At 40.0% G+C, this 12,753-nt stretch overlaps 1 protein-coding gene across 1 annotated transcript; it reads right to left on the bottom strand.

Annotated features, from left to right (window-relative positions):
• Positions 1 to 242: 242 nt before the first annotated feature.
• On the bottom strand, positions 243 to 1,532 carry LOC115964965. The gene is made up of 2 exons (XM_031084181.1): positions 1,148 to 1,532; positions 243 to 1,054 (listed from the first exon to the last, which is right to left on the bottom strand). Exons 1-2 carry the CDS (start codon positions 1,530 to 1,532, stop codon positions 243 to 245), a joined length of 1,197 nt encoding a protein of 398 aa, XP_030940041.1.
• Positions 1,533 to 12,753: the final 11,221 nt, after the last annotated feature.

Below are 12,753 nucleotides of genomic sequence, written 5' to 3'. Positions count from 1 at the left end.
CGTATCTATTACTTTGGGCTTAGCTTGAATTTTCCTTTTGGGCTTGACTTGTTCTTTTTTTTTGGGCTTATTTCACTATGACCCTTTTTTAGACCTCAACACTATCCAACCATCGCCTATGTCCCATGTAATAGAATTTGTGGCCATGTTGTAAATATCGAGAATCGGTGTCCGAGGCACAACAAGGACACGCAAACTTACCCTTCGTTCTCCAACCTGACACATCTGCGTATGCAGGAAAATCATGTATGGTCCACATCAATGCCGCACACAATTGGAGTACATTTTTTTGAAGATGCATCAAATGCTTCTACTCCAACATCCCATAATTCCCTCAGTTCTTCTACAAAAGGTTGCAAGTACACATCTATCGCAATCCCTGGCGATGTAGGACCAGGAATAAGTAGTGCTACAATCAAGGATGATCGTTTCATGCACAGCCAAGGCGGGAGATTGTAAGGGACTAGCATGACAGGCCAAGTGCTGTGAGTAGAACTCATAATTCCAAAGGGGTTGAACCAATCTGCAGCTAATCCAAGCCTGACATTACGAGGCTCATACGAGAACTGTAAATGCGTGGTGTCAAACATTTTCCGTGCATCCAAGTCAATAGGATGCCGCATGGCCCTGTTATCTGTACGACCATTAACATGCCATTTCATAGAACTAGCCAGGTCGGGTGACAAAAACAGTCGCTGCAATCTTGGCTTTAAGGGGAACCATCTTAGGATCTTTGCAGCTTTCTTCTTTCCTTTACTGGATGAGGCATTATTACCTGTAACGGATGCCTCATTTGTTTTCCACCTACTTTTTTTACAACAAGGACACGCCTCGAGCTTAACATTCTCCTTCCAAAATAGCATACAATCATCCGAACAAGCATGGATCTTCTCATAACCCAAACCCAAATCTCGGACTATCTTCTTAGCCTCATAATGGTCCTTTGGCAACTTAGCATCTGAAGGAAGCATATCCATCAGGACTTGAAGCAACATAGTAAATGACTTGTTCATCCAACCACAAAGAGTCTTCAATTGGAACAACACAACGATGGCTAAGAATATGCTAAATTTCATACAACCAGCATATAAAGGTTTGTCAACATCATCTATCATTTTTTAAAATTTTTATGCACCATCATTCATACCTTCAGCCGGTTGTTGCGCAGTTTCACCTTGTCCCATTGGTTCAGTTGCCATTTCATGCGTGGGGCACAAATCATACAACATCCCACAAAAGTCACCGTATTGTTCATGGGAGTCTTGCACATGACTACTCCCACATTCGGGGGCCGTTGGCGCAGCTGCCGATTCCCCATGAAATTTCCAATGTGTGTAACTTCCAAGCATCCCGTTAGTCCACAGATGAGCCTGTGCCACCCTAGGCGATACTAAATTCAAGTTCATACATTTGGTACAAGGACATAAGATCTTCCCACCACGTGCATGTAAAGATGCAAATTTCACGAAGCTAAGTACACCTTCAACGTATTCCCTATAACCCCTCTTCTTCTTCATCCAACTTTTATCCATTGGTATACAAGATTTACAAAATCTGACCTACAACAACATTTGGTAATGCAGAGCCAATAAACCTTAAAATTAGATTCATAGGTGCTTTGTTAAGAATAGATGATTTGTTACGAACAGACATACTTAGCTATGCTTAGATATTCACAGACATATATATAACACTACTTCACGAGTAAAAAGATTCACAGTTTCAATTTTGTAAATAATAACTCCAAATCAAGCATAACTTAATGTGAGTTGTTGTGGAATATTTTAAGCATAATTGTTGGAATATTTTAATGTGATATGTAAAGTTTTTTAAAGCCTCACTTATTGTAACTATAGTCGTATTTTTAAACAAATAATCGGTGTCAAAATAAGGTCATCCAAACGTAATCTCAATGATCATTTACCACTTCTTTAAGTAAATGTAAAATGTAAAATATTTATATATCCAACAATCTTTAACTTTAACTAATATATTAGTGTTTTTAAAAACGCAGCTATAGTTCCCCTCTATTTGTAATAGCTATTTATTACTTTCTTTTTGTAATAAGAACTTATTACAGAGGGACCTATAGCTGCATTTTTGAAAACGCAGCTATAGGCATAGCGTTTTAGCTGCATTTATAAGAAACACAGCTATAGGGCAGCTATAGCTAGCTAGATTTTTGAAAACGCAGCTACAGACAAGTGGAGTTAGCTACATTTATAAGAAACACAGCTATAGGGCAGCTATAGCTACCTAGATTAGGGAATACTGTTTTTATTTTTTGTAAGCATATATTACACACAGGTGCATTTCCCACAAAGCGAGTAATGAAAAGAAAGCTACCTTATCTCAAGCAAGCAGTGGAATATGAAGAAGAATCGCAGGTGCCTCAGTGTCTTCCTACCTGAAATCCCCATTAAGAAGCAAAAATAAAGAAGTACGGTAAGATGCAGGACATTAGACCACATGTACACAATGTAGTACAATCATGTACACAAGTAAGATGTAGAAGAAAGCTAAATATTATATTACACACCAAATATGAGCAACAAAGGTTTAGGTTCACTTCTAATTTTTTAGCAATTGTTTGGATACAAGCTATCCACCTGATCCTATTGGATCGATCTGTCTTATTGTTGATCGTTTCACCTTCAATAAACATTATCGTTTCACAGGCCCTACCAAAGATTTCATTAATGAAAAAAATGGTGTTCATCAATTCTACCTCATCATAGTTATAGCATATAAACATACCCTTACAGGATTACTTTCCTTGAGATAATTATCCATTACATATGGTCAACCAATTCAACATAAATGATCATTGCTGATCTTACTGTGCAATCTACCTTGCCTACCTATTTCCCCTTTAGTCATGGCAAGTTCGGACCAAATGTTGGAAAAGTAATCATAGTTTTTTTTTTTTTTTTAATCAGTCACTTTATGGTTTATGTTGTAAATTTCATACGACAAATAAGACTCCTGAGATTAGGAGATTCATCTTCCACATGATCATCATTTATATAATAATTTTTCTTCAAACAAAATCTAACAAACTTTTTTTCAAAGAAAATTGGGGTAATTACACTCTACTTCCTTGAGGTTTGAGGGAATGTCACTACCCCAAACATGAAAGGAAAAAACACTTTCCCTATTAATGTCCATTTGACCAAACTTTGTTAAATTGATGTTAAAAATATTGGGAAAGAACCTGCCTTTTGCTTAAAAATTGGAATATTTTAAAATATTCAAAATGACTTTTGCTTCTTCTTTTGTTCAACGACTTAAGATGAGAGTTGTCGTTGCAACTCTTTTAGTACTTGATAAACTTTTTATTTTAATTATAAATTTATTAGTTATGTTTTTACTCATCATGATTAAACTTTGTTAAAGAAAATCTTATAAAAATTTCAAATATTTCATTATTAATATAAACAAATGAGGGAATATTATTTTCTTGCTATTTCAAGAAGGAGGTGACTGTGGAGGTGAATGTTTTCTATTTTCAAGAAAGAGGAGTGTAATAATTACCCATGTGAAAATTTAGTAAACCTTCTTTTTTTGTTTTAAATTTAGGCCTTTTATTCATGACAAGGAAAATGTATAAGTTAATCTCATTGGAATTGACAAAGTGAGCAAGTCTAAAAGAATATAATTATTTTTATGGGTTTTTTTTTTTTTTTTTTTTGGGGTCATGGTCGTGAATAGGCCCAAGTAGGCCCAGAGACCAGGTTTAGGTTTAGGTTGTCTTTTGATTATGTGGGCTAGCCCCTGTAAACTTAGGGCTCCATTAATAATGAGAGTTAAATATATGTCAAAATAAGATTACTAAGATTCTGGTAAAAGATTATTAGGATGATTAACTTCGGTTTTAAGAGGAAAAATTATTAGTGTAATATATTTTTATAAATGATATTGGAAGCTTAAATTATTTTAAAAAAATTACAATGAATCTATCAACATTGAGTTACAATAAAAAGCAATGACAGATCTTAACTCAATTTAAATAATTGAGTTTTTCCCAAAAACAGAAAGTTCCAACACACATTGATCATATCTAACAACATTATTGTAACGATACTTTTGTTTAAGGTCGTTTTGTGACCATTGCAGTATCGCATTTTGATAAATTAGTGGTCGGACTCTATTTCTTATGGGTAGTTAAGTCTATAATTCACGTGAATGGGTCGACTATTGGCCACTGCCATTGTATTGTCTCCTAGGCAAACAAACAGATAAGGAGTGGTTGTGTTATTTCATGAAGGACTTGAAGAAGTTAGAGACAATAACTACAAATTTTTGTTTTCAATTCTTGATCAACCCAAATTTCATTTGGGTATGTACCCATGGAACTTTGCAAATAGTAAATGGACATATCCTGGCACTAACTCATGCAACACAACAAAAAATAAAATACAGTCAAACAACTTGCCTTGCATGTGAAGATGACTTACAAGTATTGCAGATTTAAAAGCTGGCCAAGTTGTGGAACCAGTTGACCAGAAAGATTTGCAGTAGCCAATTCACAATAAGCAAATCAAGCATTTAAATTCTTAAACTGTATATAGAAAAAGAGATGTGTAAAGTTGTGATTTACAAATTTGTATTTTGTTGGCTTTTATTCCGTGCCAAATTTGATTGTAATTATATTCAATTTTGTATACCCTGTATTTATTGTGGGATGTGATTGCAAGGGTTGTGGGTTAGAGAGAGAGAAAGTGTGAAGACTCAAGCAAGTGAAGTTAGAAGATTTCTCGTGGGTGTCTCGCGACTAAGCTTCCCGCGAAGTGAAGCATGTGCCTTGCACATGACTGGAATGCGAAGAGTCTGTACAGATGGAGACAGCTGTGTCTCGTGAGTATCTTGCGGGTAAGGCCTTCCCGCAAGAGACCCGCGAGACATTCTGTTCTGCCAGTCTGTACTATCTGATACACACTTTCTGTACCCTCACTATATATACCCATTTTACTCACAATTGTGAAGGAGAACTTCTGAGAGAAAACCCTAGCTAAAACACTTGAGAGTTAGAAATTGTTATACCAAAAATTCTCTACACCTTTGTTTGTGGGATTTCCTCATCTCCCACCTCTCCATTTCTATACCATTGAGAGGGTGATAGCCCAAACACTTACCACACCCTTTGAGAGTGTCTAGTGAGTTTTTGGTGTTGTTGGGAAGTATTGGAAGAAGCCAAGGATGGTAGATGCAACATGGAGCTTGTTGCGGGATTCGGAGAGTTAGACAAGATACGGTTTCGAGAAGCCTTGTTGGAGTAGGAGCTTGGAGGGCTTAGGTACGTACAGCCGGTAGATTAGGCTTGCAGGGTCTCTTACTTACCCATGTATCCCAACTGATTGTTTAGTGGATCGATTACCGCTTGGAGGGCAGCGGAGATATTTTTCGCCGAGTTCTTCAGTTTCCTCTTTGATAACACGTCTCGGTGTTATCTGTGTTTGGATCTCTCTTCCCTACTTTTGTTCATTTCATTTTACTGTTGTGTTGCTTTAAATATGGATTAGAGTAGCTCTCGTGTTTGTATGCTTGTGTTTACACTATTTTGCACTTAGTATTAAGTTAGTGTAAAATCAACCAAGCTATAATTTGAATTGGGGGTCTAAACAAGCTCTTGTGTTTTCACACATTTTGAGCTTTCAATATGGAACATAAGTAACATACAAATCAACTTTGAGAGAACTATAAATCAGCACAATGTAAGAGAAAGATAGTAGAAGGAAAAGAGAAACAGAGGAGAAGAAACAATAATGACAATGATGGGGGAATGATCAAATATTTGAAGGATTTATTAGTAAAATAATGTTATGGAAAAGAGGATGTTGATCAATACACAAAATGTGAATTGACCTACTCCTAAAGGACTAAAATCCCAACCTTAGAAGACCTAAAAAGTCACAAAAAGAAGATGAAAGGATGCTGCCTAAAACAGTCAACCACTCATATCAAGATTGGAAAAAAATTACTTACTTACACAAATAGGCCTTTCAACACCATCGAAAAATTACTTAATTACACAAATAGACTTTGGACACCATTCATGTAGTTGACTATAAATAAAAGAGGAAAAAAAGAGAGCCTCTACAATAAAAGAACAAAAGGAAGAAAAGGAAAAAAAAGAAAAGAAAAAAAAGATAGCAACCCCTTTGATACGAGAGTTGTCGGTTCTTAAAGTTGGAAACTTTATAATAAAGTGAAAGTAATACAAAGACTAAGACGAAGCAAGCCTATCACTATGATTAAATTTTCAAACTATGATTATTTATTTATTTACTTTTTTTTTTGAGAGAGTTTCAACCTATGGCGTCCGCTTCTAATGATTACTCTTTATCATCAGACCAAGACACCAATCAGTTTTTGGTGTAGGCGGGGATTGAACCCCATATCTCTTATACAACCATCAGAGATTTTACCAGTTGAGCTAACTGGAACCCACTATTTATGAATAGGAAGAAGTTGACTCAAACTTATACAAGCATCTGATTGATAGGCTATCACTTTTAATGAACATGGATGATGGTGTGTTTGAAAAAAAAAAAACTCAATCCAACCTAACCCATTATAAGGATCCAACCCAACCCACGTGGGTCGGGTTGGAAATTTTTAAAAAGACCCTTTGAGTATTAGAATAGTAGCAACTAGCAGTATGAAAAGTGCCCTAACCATCTTCCAAAGATTCTAAGCATAGTATCAAATCAACACAAATAATCAAACAAAATGACATTTAAATAATAAATAGTAAGATTTCAAATAGTTTCATCCCAACTTAGTTGAGAAATAAAATAGAATAGTAGAAGTATTATAACTATTTGCTGCCCCTTGCCATCATTTGAATTTCTAAGTAGTAGTATCACTTTATTTGTAAGATATTAAATAATTTTATCCCAACTTAGATGTAAGATATCAAATAGTTCTATTTTATATTAGAGAAAGGGGAAAACGAGTAATTAACAAAAAGATTTAATAGGAACAGGTTGGGTTTGGCAAATTTGTAAATGTCTTGAGAACTCGACTCACTTGTAACCAAGAAAAAAAAAATTGGCAACCTAACCGAACTCATCAATTAAACAAAACCAACCGAGTTGGGTCAGATTGGGGCAGCTACAGCAGATTGGTGGATTGAACTATGGCACTAGCTAAGAAAAAATAAAACATACACGTGTGATGTGTATATGAGATTAAAGAGAAATCATCATCTTCCTAAGTGCCCCCCCCTCTCTCCCTCTCTCTCTCTCTCTCATGAACATAAAAGATTTTGAAGGTTTAGTTCCACTCAAAACCAACTATTGCACTAAACAATCAACAGGTCAGCGAATAACTCAAAACACAAATGGAAGTAAGAACAAACAGCTTGAAACTCATACTTACATCTAGATATGTAATCCAAAAAACAAATAAACAAATAAGCCCAAGGTGATCAAGTTAATTGGTCCTAAAAACCCAAAAATTGATAGAATATGGTCATAAATCATAAAGTGAAGCTAGGGGTCTACTTAGTTAGACATTTTGGAAACCTAAAAAAGCATTTTTAAATCTCAAAATTCTGTTTTATAATAGAAACTCCTCATTGTTTTTTTTACAAACGCTCATTTAAAATTCCAAATGTTCATATGAGAAGCATGGATATTTTGAATTATGAGCTTATATGTATGAGAACTGTAGGGACCGGCCCAAAATAACAGGCTGGCTGGGCCCTAGGCCTGTCCGAGGACGCAGCCCGTCCGAGGAGTCAGCGTGGCCCAAGCAATCCCTATTCAGGCCCACTAGGGCAAAGAGAACATGTCCGAGGAGTAATTTCTCCTCAGATACTGCAAATTCCGGAGCAAAGGTACATCCTAACCACTATAGTCCATCTTCCCAATACGTAAAAAGGAAGGGAACCCGAAATATCTCAGCAAAGGCTGCCACCACCACATTAAATGCATTACAACTACTCTCCTAGCCGCATTAATGAGGAGAAGACCCCTGAATAGTGGTACCTTGGCTATCGCAACTCACAAAGAATTGAGAGGGGTGTCTGATGGGACAGGTGCTCAAGTGGGGGTTTGGATGATCAACAAGTGTAAAGCCCAGATGATATGAAAGGGCCTATATAATATGTAAAAGTCCCCTAAGAGAGGGGACGGTGAAAAAGAAAGAGAGAATACTGTAGAGAAGCTTGACTGCATTGATCGGTATCTATTAATCAAGTTTTTAGCTTTATCATTTGGGGAGACCTTTCTATAGAGTGGCATTTTCGTTCTTGTTTGTGTATTCCCTTAACCTATGCGTCAAACCATTTAAACCAACTGAAACCAAGTTCTTTAACCCATACTCTACGAAAATTCATTGCGTGGGACCTTTTGGACCAAGACTTGAGCGACAAGGATTGGGCCACCAATTTGTTCTCCTACAATTGGCGTCGTTTGTGGGAAGAACTTAAGTGTTGGCAAGTGCAACGGTTAGGCATGGCAGAATTAGGTCCACACCAGGAGAATCCCTACCAAGCTGACCCTCAACTAACGGAACCTGTTGGCTCTCAATGGCAAAATAATCCTCCCAACTCGGGAACAAATCTAGGCAACAAAAGGAATCATGAGGGAAGCGTACATACTGCCTAGACGAGCCAAAGTCATACCCAAATAGGTAGTCACGTATCTCAAAGGAGAAATAACCATCAGGCCATGCAGTGAGAGATAGATGACCTGAAAAGAAAGTTACGACGTGCGCAGCGAAAGCGATCTCCCTCCTGTTCAGATGCATCCTCTAACGAGGAGGACGTGAGTTATCGACATAGGTCGAGAACATCCCCAAGTGAGACCTTTTCTTACGAGGAGTCTCGCCCTGCACGAAGGTATGAGAGCCCATCTAGCAAGGGATTGGGTAATGACGCCATGAACAAGGCATTGGATCAGATCTCCAGATCACCCTTCGCGCACAGGATCGAAAGGGCTAAATTACCCCGACGTTTTAATCAACCAATGTTTACCATCTACAACGGCCGAGGAGACCCGGTGGAGCACGTGAGCCAGTTTAACCAAAGAATGACCATCTACTCCCAAAATGAGGCTCTGATGTGCAAAGTTTTCCTGTCCAGCTTGGGGCCAATGGCGATGAGATGGTTCAATAGGCTAAAGACAAATTCCATAGGCTCCTATAAGCAGCTCACTTAGGCCTTTTGTTCTCGCTTTATTACAAATAGCAGAGTCCCTCGACCCCTAAGTTCGTTATTATCCTTGTCCATGTGCGAGGGAGAGACCCTAAAGGTGTACTCGGATAGGTATTGGGAGATGTATAACGAGTTGGATGAGAACCACGATGATGTCGCTATCAGCACATTCAAAAGCGGTCTCCCCACCGAGCATAGCTTAAGGAAATCTCTCACTGGTAAACCCGTTGCCAACATTCATCAGTTGATGGATAGGATTGACAAGTACAAAAGGGTGGAAGAAGATCAGCTACAAGGAAAAGGAAAGGAGAAGATCATTCCCCCCAAAGGGAATGATTTCAGGTTGGAGCAATATAACCATAACCAGCCGAGGAGAGATTTATCGAGACAGGCTGGACAAAGCAACATGCAAACGATTAATGCCGTGTTCAGAGAGCCAGTACAGCAAGTTCTGGAGAAAGTGAAGAACGAACCCTTCTTTAGATGGCCAGAAAAAATGGCTGGGGACCCTTTGAAATGCAACCAGAACCTGTATTGTCACTATCATCAGGACCATGGGCATACCACTGAGGATTGCAGGAATATATGGAATCACCTAGATCAGCTGGTCCAAGAAGGAAAGTTATGTCACCTTTTACACCCCTCAAGCGGTCATCTGGGCCGGGCAATGCAAGAGCCTCGAAAAGATGTATCATTAAGACCTCCTACGGGGATGATACACGTCATCCTCGCCGCTCCAGGAAGAACCGAGTCATTTCCTTCCAGGGTGCTGTTTGTGGCTTGGCTCTCCGCCGAGGACAGGGAAAGAGAATTTAAAAGGTCTAAAAAGGGAAGCTCTTTAATATTGGGATTCTCGGACGAAGATAAAAGGGGAACTATCTAACCTCACGACGATGCCTTAGTGGTTACGCTGAGAATCGGAGGTTTCGATGTGAGGAGGGTACTGGTAGACCTGGGCAGCGCAGTAGAGATAATGTACCCTGATCTATACAAGGGGCTGAACTTAAGGCCGAAGGATTTGACGGCTTATGACTCTCCCCTTATCAGCTTCGAAAGGAAGACTGTTGTACCAAAAGGGCAGATCAGATTACCCATACAGACCGGGTCAGAGGTGATAGAGGTGGACTTTATCGTGGTCGATACTTACTCACCCTACATGGCGATCGTAGCCAGGCTATGGATCCATGCCTTGGAGGCCGTATCTTCTACACTTCATCAAAAGGTAAAATACCCATCCGGAGGCCGAGTTGAAGAGATGCGTGGAGATCAGGCCATGGCTAGGCAATGTATGGTGGCCGCCATCTCACGTCAGTCTAATGCTGGGCCCTCGGCTTCTGAAAACTTATAGCAATCAACCACCTCGGCAGGGAAAATCAGTGGACTAGCCAAGGAGATAAGGTGTGAAAGTCTGGAAAAGTTTACCGTTGAAAACGATCCAGAGAGATTTTTCCAGGTCGGCTCAAAGTTACCTCCTCAAGAAAAAGAGGAACTGGTCGGATTTCTGAGGAAAAACGTTGACGTATTTGCATGGGACACGTACGATGCCTCAGGGGTTGACTCTAGTCTCATTTGTCACCACTTGAATGTTAACTCATCTTCCATTCCAAAGAAGCAACCACCCCGACGTCCCTCGAAAGAACATGCCAGTGCCGTTAGAGACGAAGTGATGAAGCTGAAGAAGGCAGGGGCTATCAAAGAAGTTTATTACCCAGAATGGATGGCAAATACGGTGGTGGTAAGGAAGAAAACGGGGAAGTGGCGAGTCTGCGTGGACTTCACAAACTTGAACAAGGCATGCCCGAAAGACCTGTTCCCGTTACCTAGAATAGACCGACTAGTAGATGCGACTGTAGGTCACCCTAGAATGAGCTTCCTGGACGCCTTCCAGGGCTATCATCAGATACCACTGGCATTAGAGGATCAGGAGAAAACGACGTTCATGACACCCGTCGGAAACTACCACTATAAGGTGATGCCTTTCGGACTAAAGAACGCAGGGTCAACCTACCAAAGGATGATGACCAGAATGTTCGAACCTCAGCTAGGCAAGGTTATTGAAGTCTACATAGACGATATGGTAGTAAAAAGTAAGGTAGTATTCGAGCATGTGAAAGACCTGGAGATCATCTTTGGCATCTTAAGGGAGCATAAGTTGCGGCTCAATGCTTCCAAGTGTTCATTTGGGGTCGGATCTGGGAAATTCCTAGGTTATATGGTAACTCACAGAGGAATAGAGGTAAGCCCAGATCAAATCAAGGCGATTAATAGCCTACAGACTCCTCGGAATCCGAAAGAAGTGCAGAAACTCACTGGCATGATCGCAGCGTTGAACCGGTTCATATCACGATCTGCAGACCGATGCCGACCTTTCTACCTCTTAATAAATAAGTGGAAAGGGTTTGAGTGGTCGGAGGATTGTGTCCTGGCCTTCCAGCAACTTAAAGAATACTTGTCGCGACCACCTATCATGTTTAGCCCTGAGGCGGACGAGGTACTGTTTGCATACATAGCAGTTGCTCCTCATGCTGTAAGCCTGGTACTGATACAGGATGATAATGGAATACAGTGACCAGTATACTACGTAAGTAAATCATTATATGAGGCTGAAGTGTGCTACTTACCCTTGGAGAAAGCAATTCTGGCGGTGGTGCATGCCACGCGAAAACTCCCTCATTACTTTCAGGCACACATGGTCATTGTTCTAACCCAGGTTCCCTTCCGATCGGTGTTACGAAGCACCGATTACACGGGAAGAATCACCATGTGGAGCGCGCTCTTGGGTGCTTTTGACATTAAATACATGCCTAGGTCCTTTGTAAAGGGTCAAGTCCTCGTGGATCTAGTCGCAGAATTCGCTGAGCCTTCTGTGGAAACAACAACACCAAAGGAAAATATGGATGGAAAATCGGTTGGCACAATCTCGGCTCAAGAAACCTCGCGTTGGAAGGTCTATATGGACGGCGTAGCCAGCCAAAAAGGATTTGGGATCAGGCTAGTTCTGATATCACCCGAAAGAATTACCATTGAAAAATCAATAAGACTGGGGTTCTCAGCTACGAACAACGTAGCCAAGTACGAGGCCTTGCTTCAAGGAATGATGATGGTTCAAAGATTGGGCGGAAAGGCAATGGAAGCGTTCTCGGACTCCAAATTGGTCGTTGGCCAAGTGATGGGTGAGTTAGAAGCTAGAGATGCTAGAATGCAAGAGTATCTCGGTCGAGTCAAACGCCTGCAGTCAGACTTTGAATCTTTTAACCTGACGTATGTTTCTAGAAGTGGGAACACACGTGCGGATTCCCTGGCCACTCTTGCCACGTCCTCTGCACATGATTTGCCATGAATGATCCTTGTTGAGGATTTATGGCAGACAAGTTTAATTGAAAGAGGCACAGCCCGGATCCATCAGATTAGAAAGAATCCTAGCTGGATGGATCCTATAATGAACTTCCTCAAAGACGATACATTACCAGAAGGAAAACTGGAGGCCGAGAAGATGCGGAGGAATGCTCCTCGGTTCTGGTTGTCAAAGGACTGCAAGCTATACCGGCGTTCCTATTCTGGCCCATACCTATTATGTATACACCCAGAGG

This window comes from Quercus lobata, chromosome 10 (assembly GCF_001633185.2).
Source record: "Quercus lobata isolate SW786 chromosome 10, ValleyOak3.0 Primary Assembly, whole genome shotgun sequence".
Classification (NCBI taxonomy): Eukaryota; Viridiplantae; Streptophyta; class Magnoliopsida; order Fagales; family Fagaceae; genus Quercus; species Quercus lobata.
This window is presented reverse-complemented; position numbering and strand designations above follow the sequence as displayed.